Source organism: Coenobita brevimanus, chromosome 76 (genome assembly GCF_032717465.1).
Source record: "Coenobita brevimanus isolate Jiangsu-jjx chromosome 76, ASM3271746v2, whole genome shotgun sequence".
NCBI lineage: Eukaryota > Metazoa > Arthropoda > Malacostraca > Decapoda > Coenobitidae > Coenobita > Coenobita brevimanus.
Window position 1 is genome coordinate 27,679,150 of NC_137029.1, and position 13,413 is coordinate 27,692,562.

Sequence of the window (13,413 nt, forward strand, 5' to 3'; positions counted from 1 at the left end):
GGATGGGCTTTGATCGCGGTGAATGGTTGGGCAAGGCAAGGGAGTAGACTGTTGCATGCCGGGAGAAGTTTGGACAGTGTGAGGAGAGTAGATTCTGGAGTAGGTGGTGGTGATGGACGAGGTGGACGGAAATGAGTGTACTGGATGGACTGTGAAAGTAAGCAGTCTCACACGTAGGTAAAAAGAAGTAGTAAAAGTGACCCATGTGCCCAGTTTTCGAAAAGACCTTGTGTTGCACCGCGTCTAATTTTGGAATTCAGTTGGGGTTTCAGAAGGTTGCATAGATCAAAGGCTGAGTTGTCAACGGAATCAGTGTTCGATGAAAGAGAAATGCAGTAAAAAAAATGTGAGAGGGAGAAAAATGAACCTCTCTAAAATGTTGAGAGGGGAAATAAGAACAAGAAAAAATTATGGTGTGCGGGAGTCTAGGAAAGAGTGTAAGGCAGAGAGAAAGTCCCTGTACCATATCGTTAGGTGGGAAATATGAGTAAAATAGAAGTGAGGGTGGGAGGAGTCCATAATGGTATGTACGGGAAAAAGGAAATCCTTGTTGTACTTATTGTTAGGTGCGAAGAAGTAAAGGGAAAAAAATAAGATGAAGAGAGGGCGTCATTCCTACAAAACTAAAATTGGAGTGCAAATGAGAGAAGGAAAAACAGTACTAATATAAGGGATAAAAAACTGTAAGAGGTAGTAAAATTTATGCCATTTTGTTAAAGGCGAAGCATAAAAATAAAAAAGTTGGGCCGAAGTACTCGTAACAGAAAAAAAAAAAAAAAACTTCGATGTTGTGAGGGATGGGGGAAAAATGTGAGGAGAGGGCGCACGAAAAAAAAAAACAAAACAAAACAAAACAAACTACGAGGTTGTGAGAGGCGAACCTGATAAAGCAGAAGGGACGGGAGGCTGGTCAAAGAATAAATCGTAAGGAAAAGAAAATCCCCGTTTTCCCTGTCGCGAGAGGTTAAAACATAAATAAAATCAAGTAGCGAAGATGAAACGATCGATTGTACACCAAAGAAGAGCAAAATAAACTGGGATCAGAAACACGTAAAAAGAGGGCATAAAAATGGGGTATGAAAATTATTCTGGGTCACAAATGGTGTCCAGTAATGGGTTTGAAAAACAGGGGTAAATATTTGCAATAAATGAGCAAATTCCTGTGTCATATTGTTAGAGACAGCCAGTAAAAGAAAGTCATTTGGGTCCAGAAAAAGCAACAGCAACAAAAATAAGAGCTTTGCCATGTTAACACAGGCGAAAAAGGGGGATGGGACTGGTAGGGCCAATGGCAGTAAAAAAAAAAAAGTAATATAAAATGAAATTGGAAAAAATCTCTATGTCAGGTAGTAAGAGACAAACCATAAACAATACAGAAGGATGGGGGTGGGGGGGTCCAAAGTACAGTGTAACAAAACAAAACTCTCTTTTCCATGTTGAAGAAAATTAAAATATAATAACTATATAAGTAGGAAGGTGGAGAGAGCCCAGCACTCCTCCTCCCCCCCCCCAAAAAAAAAGTCTTAAGAGGGAGGGTAAGGAATGCCGATCCTCCAAGAAAATGTAAGGAAGAAAAATTTTGTTCCATGTTGTAAAAGGAGAGGGAGAAAAAAGAGGGGAAAAAAGAGGGAAAGGAAGAGGAAAAAAAAAAAGAAGGTAGAGCAAATGGTGGTAAAATGATTAAGGAGAAGATAAAACTCAGTGTCAGGTTGTGAGGCGAAATGTAAATATAACAGAAGGAAAAGGCGGGTGTCCAAAAAAAAGTAGAGAACAAAAAATCCCTGTGTTGTGTGTTAGAGGTTCAGACATAAAAGTAGAAAATAGGAAGACAGGCTTTCACCCAAGAAAGAAATGGAAACAAACGGGGAGTAAAAAAAAAAAAAAAAAAAAAGAAAATCACGTAAAACAATGTGTCATAAATAATAATAATTAGGCGTCCAAAAAAGTGCACGAAATATTAATATCCCTGTCATATTGTGAGATGCGAATTATATGTACTGTATATAAAAATCGGGTCCAGGAAAAGTGTAGTTGACAGCAAAAGTTCTTCATCATGTAAAAGAGAGAGAGAGAGAGAGAGAGAGAGTGCTAGGGGAAAATAGTGTGCCGTGTTGTAGAAAGCGAAACATAAATAAAATAGAAGGGAAGCGCGGTTGACTCCCTAGAATACGGCTAATTTTACTACTGCTACTACTACTAGTACTGCTACTACAACTGCTGATGCTGCCGCTGCCGCCGCCAGCGTTGTCGCCGCCGCCGCCGCCGCTTCTCCCATCAGACGAATTTTTATGCAAGAGAGCATCCTAGCAGAGAAGAGGTAATTGAAGTCTGTAATTAATCCGTCGAGAACGAAAAGTTTCGAAAACCCTTTAGTTTTAATTAAGGCTGCCATAAGCTGAATGAAATTACCTGGAGTAGAGAAGACCAGAATATAATAAACATCATCGTAGTGAACTAGGGATGGTGGAGATGAGTGTGGTATCTGAACCCCCCCCAAAAAAAAAAAAGATTAAAAAAAAAAGGTAATAATAAAGTTTAAGACAAGAAACAAAAAATGACCCTACAGAGCTCTTGGAAAAATGGTAAAAAATAGAAAACGGAAAAATCTCTATGACAGCATAAAAACTAATACAAAAACCTGAGTAGGGAGAGGGAAAGTATGTCCTACCACTTTATAAACTTATTTTTGTGTTTACTTCAGGTGACCTAATTAAAAGTTTGGTATCCCTTCATTGGAGAGTCTTACCTGGCGCGCGCGCGCGCCCGTGTGTGTGTGTGTGTGTGTGTGTGTGTGTGTGTGTGTGTGTGTGTGTGTCAGAGAGCATGTTATATCAGATTTTTTTTTTCATTGAGCATTTGGTGTGCGGTCCTAATCACCTCCGCTGTACCGCAATAATTATGTTGGCTCCAGTCACACGTAAACAGCCAATTTTCTTATTTTAATCCCGGCACTTTGGGTCACACATAAACCCCATCCGGCGATGCGTGATTACGTTTCAGATTTACAGCGATGTGGTTTGGAAAGAACCTGGATTCCCTTTGTGGCGGCGTTTGTGAGTTTGATCCGCGTGAAGGTAACTAAAAAAACATTTGTGCATTTTTTTTTTCTGGTGTATGTGTGGGTAGAGGTCTGTGTGTATGTTTGTAAAGAGGTCCTGTGTGTGTGTGTGTGTGTGTGTGTGTGTATCATGTGTATTATATGTGTATACTCGTTCCTTATATGTTTTATGTGTGCTGTGTGTTTGTACGAGTTTCCTTGTATATGTTCTTGCATAAACCATAATTATATTCTGTAAATGTGTGTCATGTATCAGATCCAACCTACTGAATACGAGAGGTGCCTCCAAAGCTGTAAGTGTAGTGTGGTGTTAGCGAGAATGAAAGTAAAAGTATTTCTGATGCTTGAGAGAACACGCAGACAGTTCGTGACAAGTTTATGTAAAGTTAGAGAGAGAGAGAGAGAGAGTTATTCCACTTTCACCTCTTCTCACGATTCTTCAACTTCCTGTTATTCCCACTTTACTATGATGACTTTTTTTTTCCCCGACACCAGACTATTATATTCAGCTTTGGAGAGACTTTGTTGTTGGATATAGCCTTCATTCACTGCCTCACTACTAGAGGTCTGTCCTAAAGTGAATAAAATGGTTTGGTGGTAGCAATAATAAAGCGAAAAACGTCGTGTGGCTGAAAGGGATAAAAATATCAGCCGCCTCCCAGCCAAGAGGACATTAAACTTATATTTCTTTTCTTACTGCCGGACTTGCTGCTCTTAACCCCTTCAGTAAGAGGTCCCACCTGACCTGAGTATAATAACTCTTTACCAGAATAAAATCAGTTGATTGTAAATGGAAACTAAGACATCGTACTTAAATAGTAATGTAGCTTTTTCTCAGTCAGAGGTCCCTCTTACCATAAAATCTGGCTGTAGTAAAGATACAAGGAACAAATGAAATTTTGCATCTCGCATCAGTATCAGAGCCGCACATCGTTGAGGAAAACAGACGCATTCTTGTCAGTTAATCACATTGTATACGGTGATGATTTACTGTTACATTTTTGTTGCCTCCAGACGATTTTACCAAGTTTAGGTGAGGCTTTTTGAAGTGAATGGGTTAGATTTTCTTGATCATTTCTTCAGTGGGAGTGATATAAAATCATATATCAGTTGAAAGAAGAAAATAAATAATCATAGTGAAAGGGTTAATAGTTGAATTAAATCATGTTGGGGTAGGACGACATAAATAAAAAATGTCATCGTAGTGAAGTTCTTCCATTGTGCAAGTCTGCTAAAACTCACAGGTTTCTGTGGCACACTCTCATCTGAATAAAATCTAGATCTGTCTGGCCTCATCTGGAATAAAATACTAGATGTGTCCCGACTGTGAGAGGGTTAATGACGACACTATAAACCGTCTCAGGTTTGTTTGATTTATTCTCAGCTAAATAAGCTTCTGGCGCCGGCTGGAATAGAATGCTAGAGTTGTTCCGTTCACGAGAATGTTAAATCTTTCACCTTATAAAATGATCTGAGGTTATGACGAATCAGACGAAAATAAGACGGTCTTTCCATTGTGTACAAGTTCCATGAGCCGGTGCGGGAGGGGAGGGGGGGAGGGGGAAGTATTATCCAGATAATTCACAGTGGCGAATTTTTCCAGCGGATGAACACTTTACGCGGCAAAACTCGCACGAGAAAAGTCTTAAGCGAAAGATCGTTTTGTGAAGCACACTCCAGGCAGGATTTTGTGTGTGTGTGTGTGTGTGTGGGAGTTGGAGGACAAATTTATGAAACACGTTCAGGGAGAAGTGTGGAATTGGTGGATCATTTACTGAACGCTGTAATGAGGTAACGCATGACTGAGTGTATCTTGAGGAACATTTATACCAGCATCTGCATCGAAACTCCATAATAGTGAAAGAGTTTGGATGGTGGTGATGATCCGTATGTTTGGTTTTATCTTTCTTGACATTTATATCGGTATGGTGGGTTCTGTCGTACGAAAAAAACAAACACACAAATCCATACTGCATATATATATATATATATATATATATATATATATATATATATATATATATATATATATATATAGTATATTTGTATATGTACGTATGTATTTTTTTTTTCTTTTATGCGAGGAAGAAAGAACCAAAGGCCATGAGCCCGCAGTAACAGTTCCCTCCAAGAGAAAAACAAAATACAATAGAGAGCCAAATTCAAGATCCGATCATTTTGAGATGCCTGGACACACTGCGTTTGAAAGACTGGAGATCATAGGCAGCAGGAAATACAGACAGAGGGAGATAGTTCCAGAGCTGACCTGTTGCATAAATGAAAGACTGGGAGTAACGGTTAACTCTTGCATTAGAGAGCTGGACAGAAAAAGGATGAGAGTTTGCTGCCAGACGGGTGCTACGCGCCCGTCGTAGAGGTGGAGGAATGCAAGCAGACAGTTCAGAGGAGCAGTGACCATTAAAGTAGCGATAGAAAAGAGATAAAGATGCAACAGTGCGGCGAAGAGACAGAGGTTGAAGGGAGTCAGTAAGAGGAGGAGAGTTAATGAGACGAAAAGCCTTTGACTCCACCCTATTGAGAAGAGCTGTATGAGGGGAGCCTCCCCACACATGAGAGTTGTACTCCACACAGGGGCGGATAAAACCCCTGTATAGAGTCAACAATTGCGCAGGGGTAAAGAAAGAGCGGAGTCGGCTTAGCACACCCAATCTCTTGGAAGCAGATTTTACAAGAGATGTAATATGATCTTTCCAAGATAAGTCCCGAGTAAATGAAACAAGTCATCATATGTATTTAAGTTTGCATATGTGGGTGTAAATGCTGAAAGGAAGGGTAATTGATGAGTGTACTCTTCCTTCCCCTTCTGAATTAGAATAGATGTGGTCTAATAAACCAGACAAATGAGACGCCATCACAGGAGGGGCACCTGAAATGACAACAAATACATCAGGGTGTATCTTGACAGCACATCGCCGTGCTGGGGAGGGGCGCCTTCTTGCGGTGGCACTGACATAGCAGGACGACTCCCTCCCTGTCCCCTGAATGGGAGAAGTAAACTGCAGGTGGGGGGGGGGGAACTTCAGCTTGCACGCTAATGGGTTCACTGAGATACAACTTGGGGATGCAGCTGCCACTACAGCGTCATGGACTGTTCAGAGGGAAAACTTATACTCTGTTAAAGGCGAGTTGTTGTTGTTGTTTCAGGCTCATCTTGACGTGAACCTGCTGGACTCAGGTTAAAGTTACCTATTCTCCTGCAGTCAGTTCACCATTCTCCTTTCGAGGGATAAGGGAGCAGTTGAGGGACGTTTACATAGCCGAGCAGAGGCGCCGCCCGGGTATATTGGCGCCACTGCTTGAAGTGTCCCTCTCCAGCACCACAAGAGAATAATATAAAATTATGTGTTTAGGACAAAACTTTATTCCTGACTGACTTTGACAATGTGCTTCCGCTCTAATGCCTCGGTAGTTATAACCACTTATGTAAATTATGTTGAGAACATTATAATAGTTTCTGCCCGACTTGAACCCTTTCAGGTTGACCCGCCTCCACACACACTGTGAAACTTTGCCAGGAAAGGCTCAGTATGGTCGTATTAACGACGCTAAATCCTAGCTCTTGTTATCAGATTGGTTGTATGTATGTTAAAGTGTCTCCTCATTGCCCGTTCCGAGTTTTGTCGAAATCGGCGCATACATTGTGTGTGTGGGTCTGGAATGACGTGATTCACTTTGGTACAAATCGATCAAAGGTCAAGGTCACGGTCAAAGTCAGATTTCGGCGGCTGTGTTGTTGTGTTCTCTGAGTCTCAAGCCGTGTGTACTGTGCTTTTAACGATTCTTTCTCCTCCTTTAAGCCACCGTGTGTTTGACTCCCCTGTACTTTCTGCCGCCCCACAGACGCGCCGCGGTGCGCAGTGTCACCCACCCTGCGCGGCGTGGCGCTGCTGGAGCTGACCAACATCACCTGCGCAGTGGACGCCGACCCGCCCAACGTCACCTTCAAGTGGACCTTCAACAACTCGGTCAGGAGGGACCAGAGCGAGATGGTCAGCAGCAACAGGTATGTGCACAGACCTGATTAGTGTCTTTCTCTCATCTCTCTCTCCTTTCAGTCTGTTCGTAATGTTTTTTTTATGTACTTATTTATCTTTATTTATATGTATGTATTTATTTATAGTTAATTCATTCATCTCGCACATTGCATCTCTTCTCTATTGCTCTGTGTTTATTTCTTACCCCTCCTCTCTCTCTCTCTCTCTCTCTCTCTCTCTCTCTCTCTCTCTCTCTCTCTGTCTTCATCACACTCTCTACCTCATTACAAAGTTTCTTCATTATACTCTATCTATTAGTCTCATTCAAAACTTTCTTCATAATTTCTCTCTCTCTCTCTCTCTCTCTCTCTCTCTCTCTCTCTCTCTCTCTCTCTCTCTCTCTCTCTCTCTCGTAATTGCAGGCCTCTTAATTATTCATGTCAACATTAGACCATCTCAGTCAGTCGTATTCCCGTGGGCTTAGGCGGCTCTCTAGCACCTGCATTTAACCAACTTATTTCAGGAGATAAATTGATATTCTCCTGTACTCTTTCTCTCTCTCTCTCTCTCTCTCTCTCTTTTTTTTTTTTTTTTTTTTTTTTTTTTTGGTGTGTCGATATTTAAATGATGTAGATGACAAAAAAATTTCCTAGTTAAAATATGTATAATAAAGAGCCTAGATAGCATACTAGTAACGTCAGACTGACATAAATAACAAAGTGAAATAGTTGGTGTAATATGGAGAATAGGTGGAGAATAGGTAACTAAAGAAAGAGATCCTAGAAAGTTTACTAAGCTCACGAGAATACAGCTTGATATATCCACATGTCGTAAGGTGAGTGGTCGTTGATAAGAATGTAATTTCTAGTTCCGTCTCATGACAGAATTTTCGCTGTTGCTGTATAATTTTCATGTTTTGTGCATAGTGTACAGGAGAAGGTTGGGTATGATGCATTTCACTGTACTGTGCAAACAAGCAAGTATGGTGCTGTAGTTGCCTCGTAACTTTAGGGTCAGAAGGACTTTTTTTTTTTTTTTCGTATATTCACAGCTGTCTTCTTCACTCTTATTGTTTGGGTAAGAAGTTTCATATATTCACAGCATTCTTCTTGGCCCCTGTTGTTTAAGTAAAAAGTTTCATTAATTCACAGCCATTTCGCCCTAATTTTTTTTAGGTATTTTACTGTAAGTAAAAGATTTGGTGTGTCATAAATTCACAGCCTTCTTCGGCCGTATTGTTTAGATAAAAAGTGTAATTTATTGTAAGTAAATGATGTACTGTCCTATTGTTTATAGCGCCAGTAAAGCGAATGTTATTTTCATTTAGTGGGCAAGAAGGACGGTTTTCCCATACAGCGCTTGTTCTTTTCAAATGTCTGTGAGTTCTGTGTTCTTAATTCGTATCGTCGGAGGTAAAAACTGGTGGTAAATGTACAGCAACAACAATATAACAAAAGACAGTACGAAAGTTATTTTTGTCCAACGCTGTAGGATGGAAGGAAATATTTTTAAAATAAGCATCTTCTCACTTCATTGCTCTTGTCTTTAAGATAAACAGTTGGGCATTCCAAGCAGAGTTCCCAGTGTCGTATGCGAAAGGCAAGAAAGCAAAACAGTGATATGCATAGTATATTTAACCACCAACAAATACGTAAGAACGAAAATCTCATATAACACAATTACGTCAAAAGTAAGGTTAATGACAAACAAGCAGAACGATGGAATGACGCAAATTCAGTTTTTATCAACTTTTGGAGGAGATGGGGAGGAATTTTTTTTGCATACATAGTGCTGGCTGTATGTATAGGTTGGCGTTGCTCACAAAAGTGTAATATTTCAAGATCGGCCTCACGTATACCCAGACTACCAACCCTGTGGCCAGGATGCTGCATTGTTTCCTGCCTGGCCCATTGTGTTACCCCCCCACCACCACCACCACTACTACCGATACTACCACCATCACCACCACCGCCGCTCACTACTACTTCCACCAGTACCACCACCCCCACCACCAGCACACTCGCCTCTACCACCATTACTAGCAGTACCCCGCTCACCTCTACCACCATCACCAGCAGTACCACACTCACCTCTACCACCATCACCAGCAATACCATACTCACCTCTACCACCATCACCAGCAGTACCACACTCACCTCTACCACCATCACCAGCAATACCATACTCACCTCTACCACCATCACCAGCAATACGACACTCACCTCTACCACCATCACCAGCAGTACCACACTCACCTCTACCACCATCCCAGAAATACGACACTCTTATACCATCATCACCAGCAATACCATACTCACCTCTGCCACCAGCACCAACAATTCGACACTCACCTCCACGACCACAGCCTTCAAAAACCCATCACCACCAACGTACCTGTCACCACAGCATCAACCTCTGTCACTAATTACCATCACCATACCCATCAAAGTCCTCAAAGTCAAGGATCACCTAGACATGAGAGGCACCCAGTTTCTTGCTGCAGCCTCCACAAACCCACAACATCCACTACAGTACATGGCAGCACATCCACCCACACCAAGGAACATCAAAACAACACCCAGCACACGATACCATACACAAATACTGTCATCTCTCCCCCCTCGCCCACCTCAGACAAGCTTCCAGAAGCATATCCACACTCAGATCACTCGCCGCTCCATTCAGTCACTTAAAGACAACACACAGCTGGATGCACGGCCTCCTGACATCCACCCTTCTGAATCCTATCTTCCTCGTGAGGACAGGGTCCACCTGGCCAGGCTGAGATGTGGGCACCATCCAGCCCTCTTAAGCTACCAGAAGAGGCTGGATGACTCCGTCGCTGATGCCTGTCCAGGATGCAACACAGCACCCCATACTAATAAGCACATTATGGAAGACTGCATTGCACACAATCACCTACGCCAACAACACAACATACACTCTTTGAGAGCTCTGTGGGAAAGCCCGGTCTTGGCCATTGCCTTCTTAAGGGACTCGGGGCTGTTCGGCCAGACTGCCTAGGGAACAACTACTACTATTACTACCATACCCATCACCACTCTCCTCCTCATCCTCCTCTTTCCTCTCTCCCTCTCCCCTGCCACACAGTCACGGGATCAAAGGTGTGAGACAGGTGTGAGGGGGTGCAGGTATTGTGAAGCCTACAGGTAGCTTGGAGTTGGGTGTGGTGGTGGGTACGCAATAACACCAGCCACACATAAACTCTCCATCTCGCACTTCATCCAATCTATCCGTGTTTTTAGTATCAACACCGTCCATCGTTATCTCAAGTCATTGCATACACTGTTCATTGCTTTCATACTTAGTCTTAGTCTCTAGTCTTTTTAGTATTCGGCTGCCAATTTATTTCTGTCCATCGTTCACTTTGTCTGCCCACCTCTCACTAGTTATTTCACACACACACACACACACACACACACACACACACACACACACACACACACACACACACACACACACACACACACACACACACACACACACACACACACACACACACACACACACACACACACACACACACACACACACACACACACACACACACACACTATACAGACAGGAAACAAAAACCAGCCAGCAATATAATTCATCATGAAAATATTTTGTCTTTGACCATAAACATCGTCAAAGAAAAGAAAAAAGAAATAGACAAAAAATGCTGTCGGCTTGACCCTTCAAATCTTCTGGCTTATGTCATTCTTTCAGTCTACAAACGTCATTCTGGTCTGGCGAGGTCTCTTACTGACTTGGTCAAAACCTGAATCCGGTGATATCCAGAAGTTTATATTTTGCTTAGGGAATACCGCTTGTACTGAAGGGTTTAATGGAACCTATCATTGACCTGTCCAGTTGGTAAAGCCTCCCGTGCTATGAATAAAATCGTCTGGTGGCAGCAGAAATAATTTGAAAGTCATATCGGAGTGAAGGGGTTAATGGAGGCTATAATTAACACACAGTTAACAGCAAGTACAAAAGTACTAGATGCGGGACCATCAGGGCCATTCGGTTAGTGCTCTTTCCGTGGTATTGTGTGGCGTGAGAGGGTGGTATGGTGTGTTGTGATGTGGTGTGGTGTGAGAGAGAGCGTGGTGTGGTCAGCAGTGACTGTTCAAGTCACTAAAGTCAACAGGAGTGAAGCATCTCATGTCTGAAAATCGTGTGTGAGAGACAAACGGACAGAGCCGCTCGTACAGACGCTCATGCATCTAAAAGTAAATATTACATCATGTTTGTGATTTAACTAACTCCTTTGTGTTATTTTTTTTTATTCGAGTATTACGTCATGTGATTTAATTAATTCCTTTGTGTTATTTTTTTTGTACGAGTATTACGTCATGTTTGTGATTTAATTAACTGCTTTGTGTATTTTTTTCTGCTACTATCAGCTTAAGAGAAACTTGTCGAACTGGAGAGGTTAGAACAGATAGTCTTCAGTATCCCCTTCATTCCTGGGTCACTCCTACGCTAAAGTCGTCCTATAGCAGCAAAAATCAAAAGAAAATCAAGACATTAAGTAACAGAATCTTTACTTCCGCTACATTTTTTTCCCCTCGAAGTTAGACATCAGTATCCACCTTCCCTTTAAAGATAGAAAACAACATGGGCAAAAATACGGATACATCTTTTCCCGTGGCCTTTCCTGACCCGCCTTTAAAACAACAGCCACACAAAAGCCGCCATTGTTAGACCATCACACACCCATTAGATCCGGGTCGTGTCGCGGGATTAGCGGCCTCTCTCTTTAACCTTTGTATTTTATTTAGTGTTGGCATTTTTTATTTTAGCTTGACAGATTTTCTCTTCGTCGGGTTGAATAGGTTAGCGGTAAGAGCGACACAAAAATACATTCATTGTCAAACTATCACATCTACATTAGATTCGGGTTTTGTCAAGGGATTAGTGGGCTTCCTATTTGCGTCTTCACTACCAGAGGTCTTTTCTTAGCTAAATGTGATCCTGTGAAAGATAAATAAGCCAAAACGATGTTTAATTAATTGATTGTTCCTGTTCATATGTATGCAAAGATGTGGTTGAACTTTTGAAACCTCTGTGTTAAAGGATTAGCAGGAAATGTCTCTAGAGCGCACTAAAAGGTAAAAAAGAAGAAAGAAAAAACAAATGAGAAAATTTGTCCAGCCACGAGTTGAAACGCACTAAACGCCTTTTTGCCTGAATGGCATTGCAGTCACTCGGGCAGGAAAGAAATTTACAACCGATGGGATAAAAATAAGGTGGAGCTGATGAAATTCCTGGCTGGGACGAAATATATTAGATTTTTGGTGAAGGCAATATTCTGTTTGACATTTTGGGGAATATGAGACGAGGCCGTACCGGGCAGCCATGAAAGTGTGGCAGAGTAATAACCATGGGTACACACACACACACACACACACACACACACACACACACACACACACACACACATATATATATATGGGATGATGTTCAGAGATTGTATACATGGTGTGCGATTGTAGAACAAGTAAACGTAGGAAGAACTGTGTGTGTGTGTGTGTGTGTGTGTGTGTGTGTGCGCGCGCGCGTGCTCAAGCATGCATGTCAGGAAAGTGTGATATTGTGTATTTTTGATGGCACCTGAATATGAGAGCTGAAGTGAAGGTGAGATTATGTATTGAAAGAGAGAGAGAGAGAGAGAGAGAGAGAGAGAGAGAGAGAGAGAGATCCCGTGTACAGGTGCAGAATGCGTCAGACTTTCATATATAAAAAATAAATGTGAGTTAAACGCCCCCTCCTTTTAAAACCCTTTTGCCTGGAGAGGGTCATGTGTTACGTGTGATATATATGTTCCAGGGACGTTGTTTACCGTGATCCCTTTTTCGTGTCGTTTAATTTTGCTGTCTACAGACGAACACACTCTTTGCGCGCACGTCCCCTTGGTGTAGCACTCTGAATTTTGTGACTGTTCTTTTGTGTTTACTTATTTCACATTGTTTCATTTTGCATTTTTTATATTATTTAGTCCTCACAAGTGAAACTTTGCGTACCATATATTGCCTGCATTAACCTCTTCAATAAGAGAACCCTTTCATGAGTTAATAACAGTCGTTTGGAGGCAGACAGAATAAAATCATAATTATGTCGTTGGGCTGAAGGGTAGGCTGGTGCGTTAGGTGTGATATTGGAGGGTCGTTGCTCAGGGTGATCCAGACAGGCCATAACTCCAGCCAGGTAACACTCCATCACACACCTGCCCTCCTCCATCTTCATTTGTACCCCTCCTTCATCTTTCCTTCCTCATCTCCATCCTTCTCCCCCCACTTCCTCACGCCTGTTCTTCATGTTTTCTTTATATGGATGTGAGTTATACCGCTG

General features: G+C 41.9%; 1 protein-coding gene across 1 annotated transcript in view; it reads left to right on the forward strand.

Moving 5' to 3' along the window:
* The window catches only part of LOC145408204 (nephrin-like), a 183,333-nt gene that overhangs the window by 87,586 nt on the left and 82,334 nt on the right, over positions 1-13,413 (forward strand). The window contains exon 10 of the mRNA XM_080278960.1: positions 6,920-7,082. Coding sequence (XP_080135086.1) covers positions 6,920-7,082 — 163 coding nt within the window. The remainder of the gene's footprint in view (positions 1-6,919; positions 7,083-13,413) is intronic.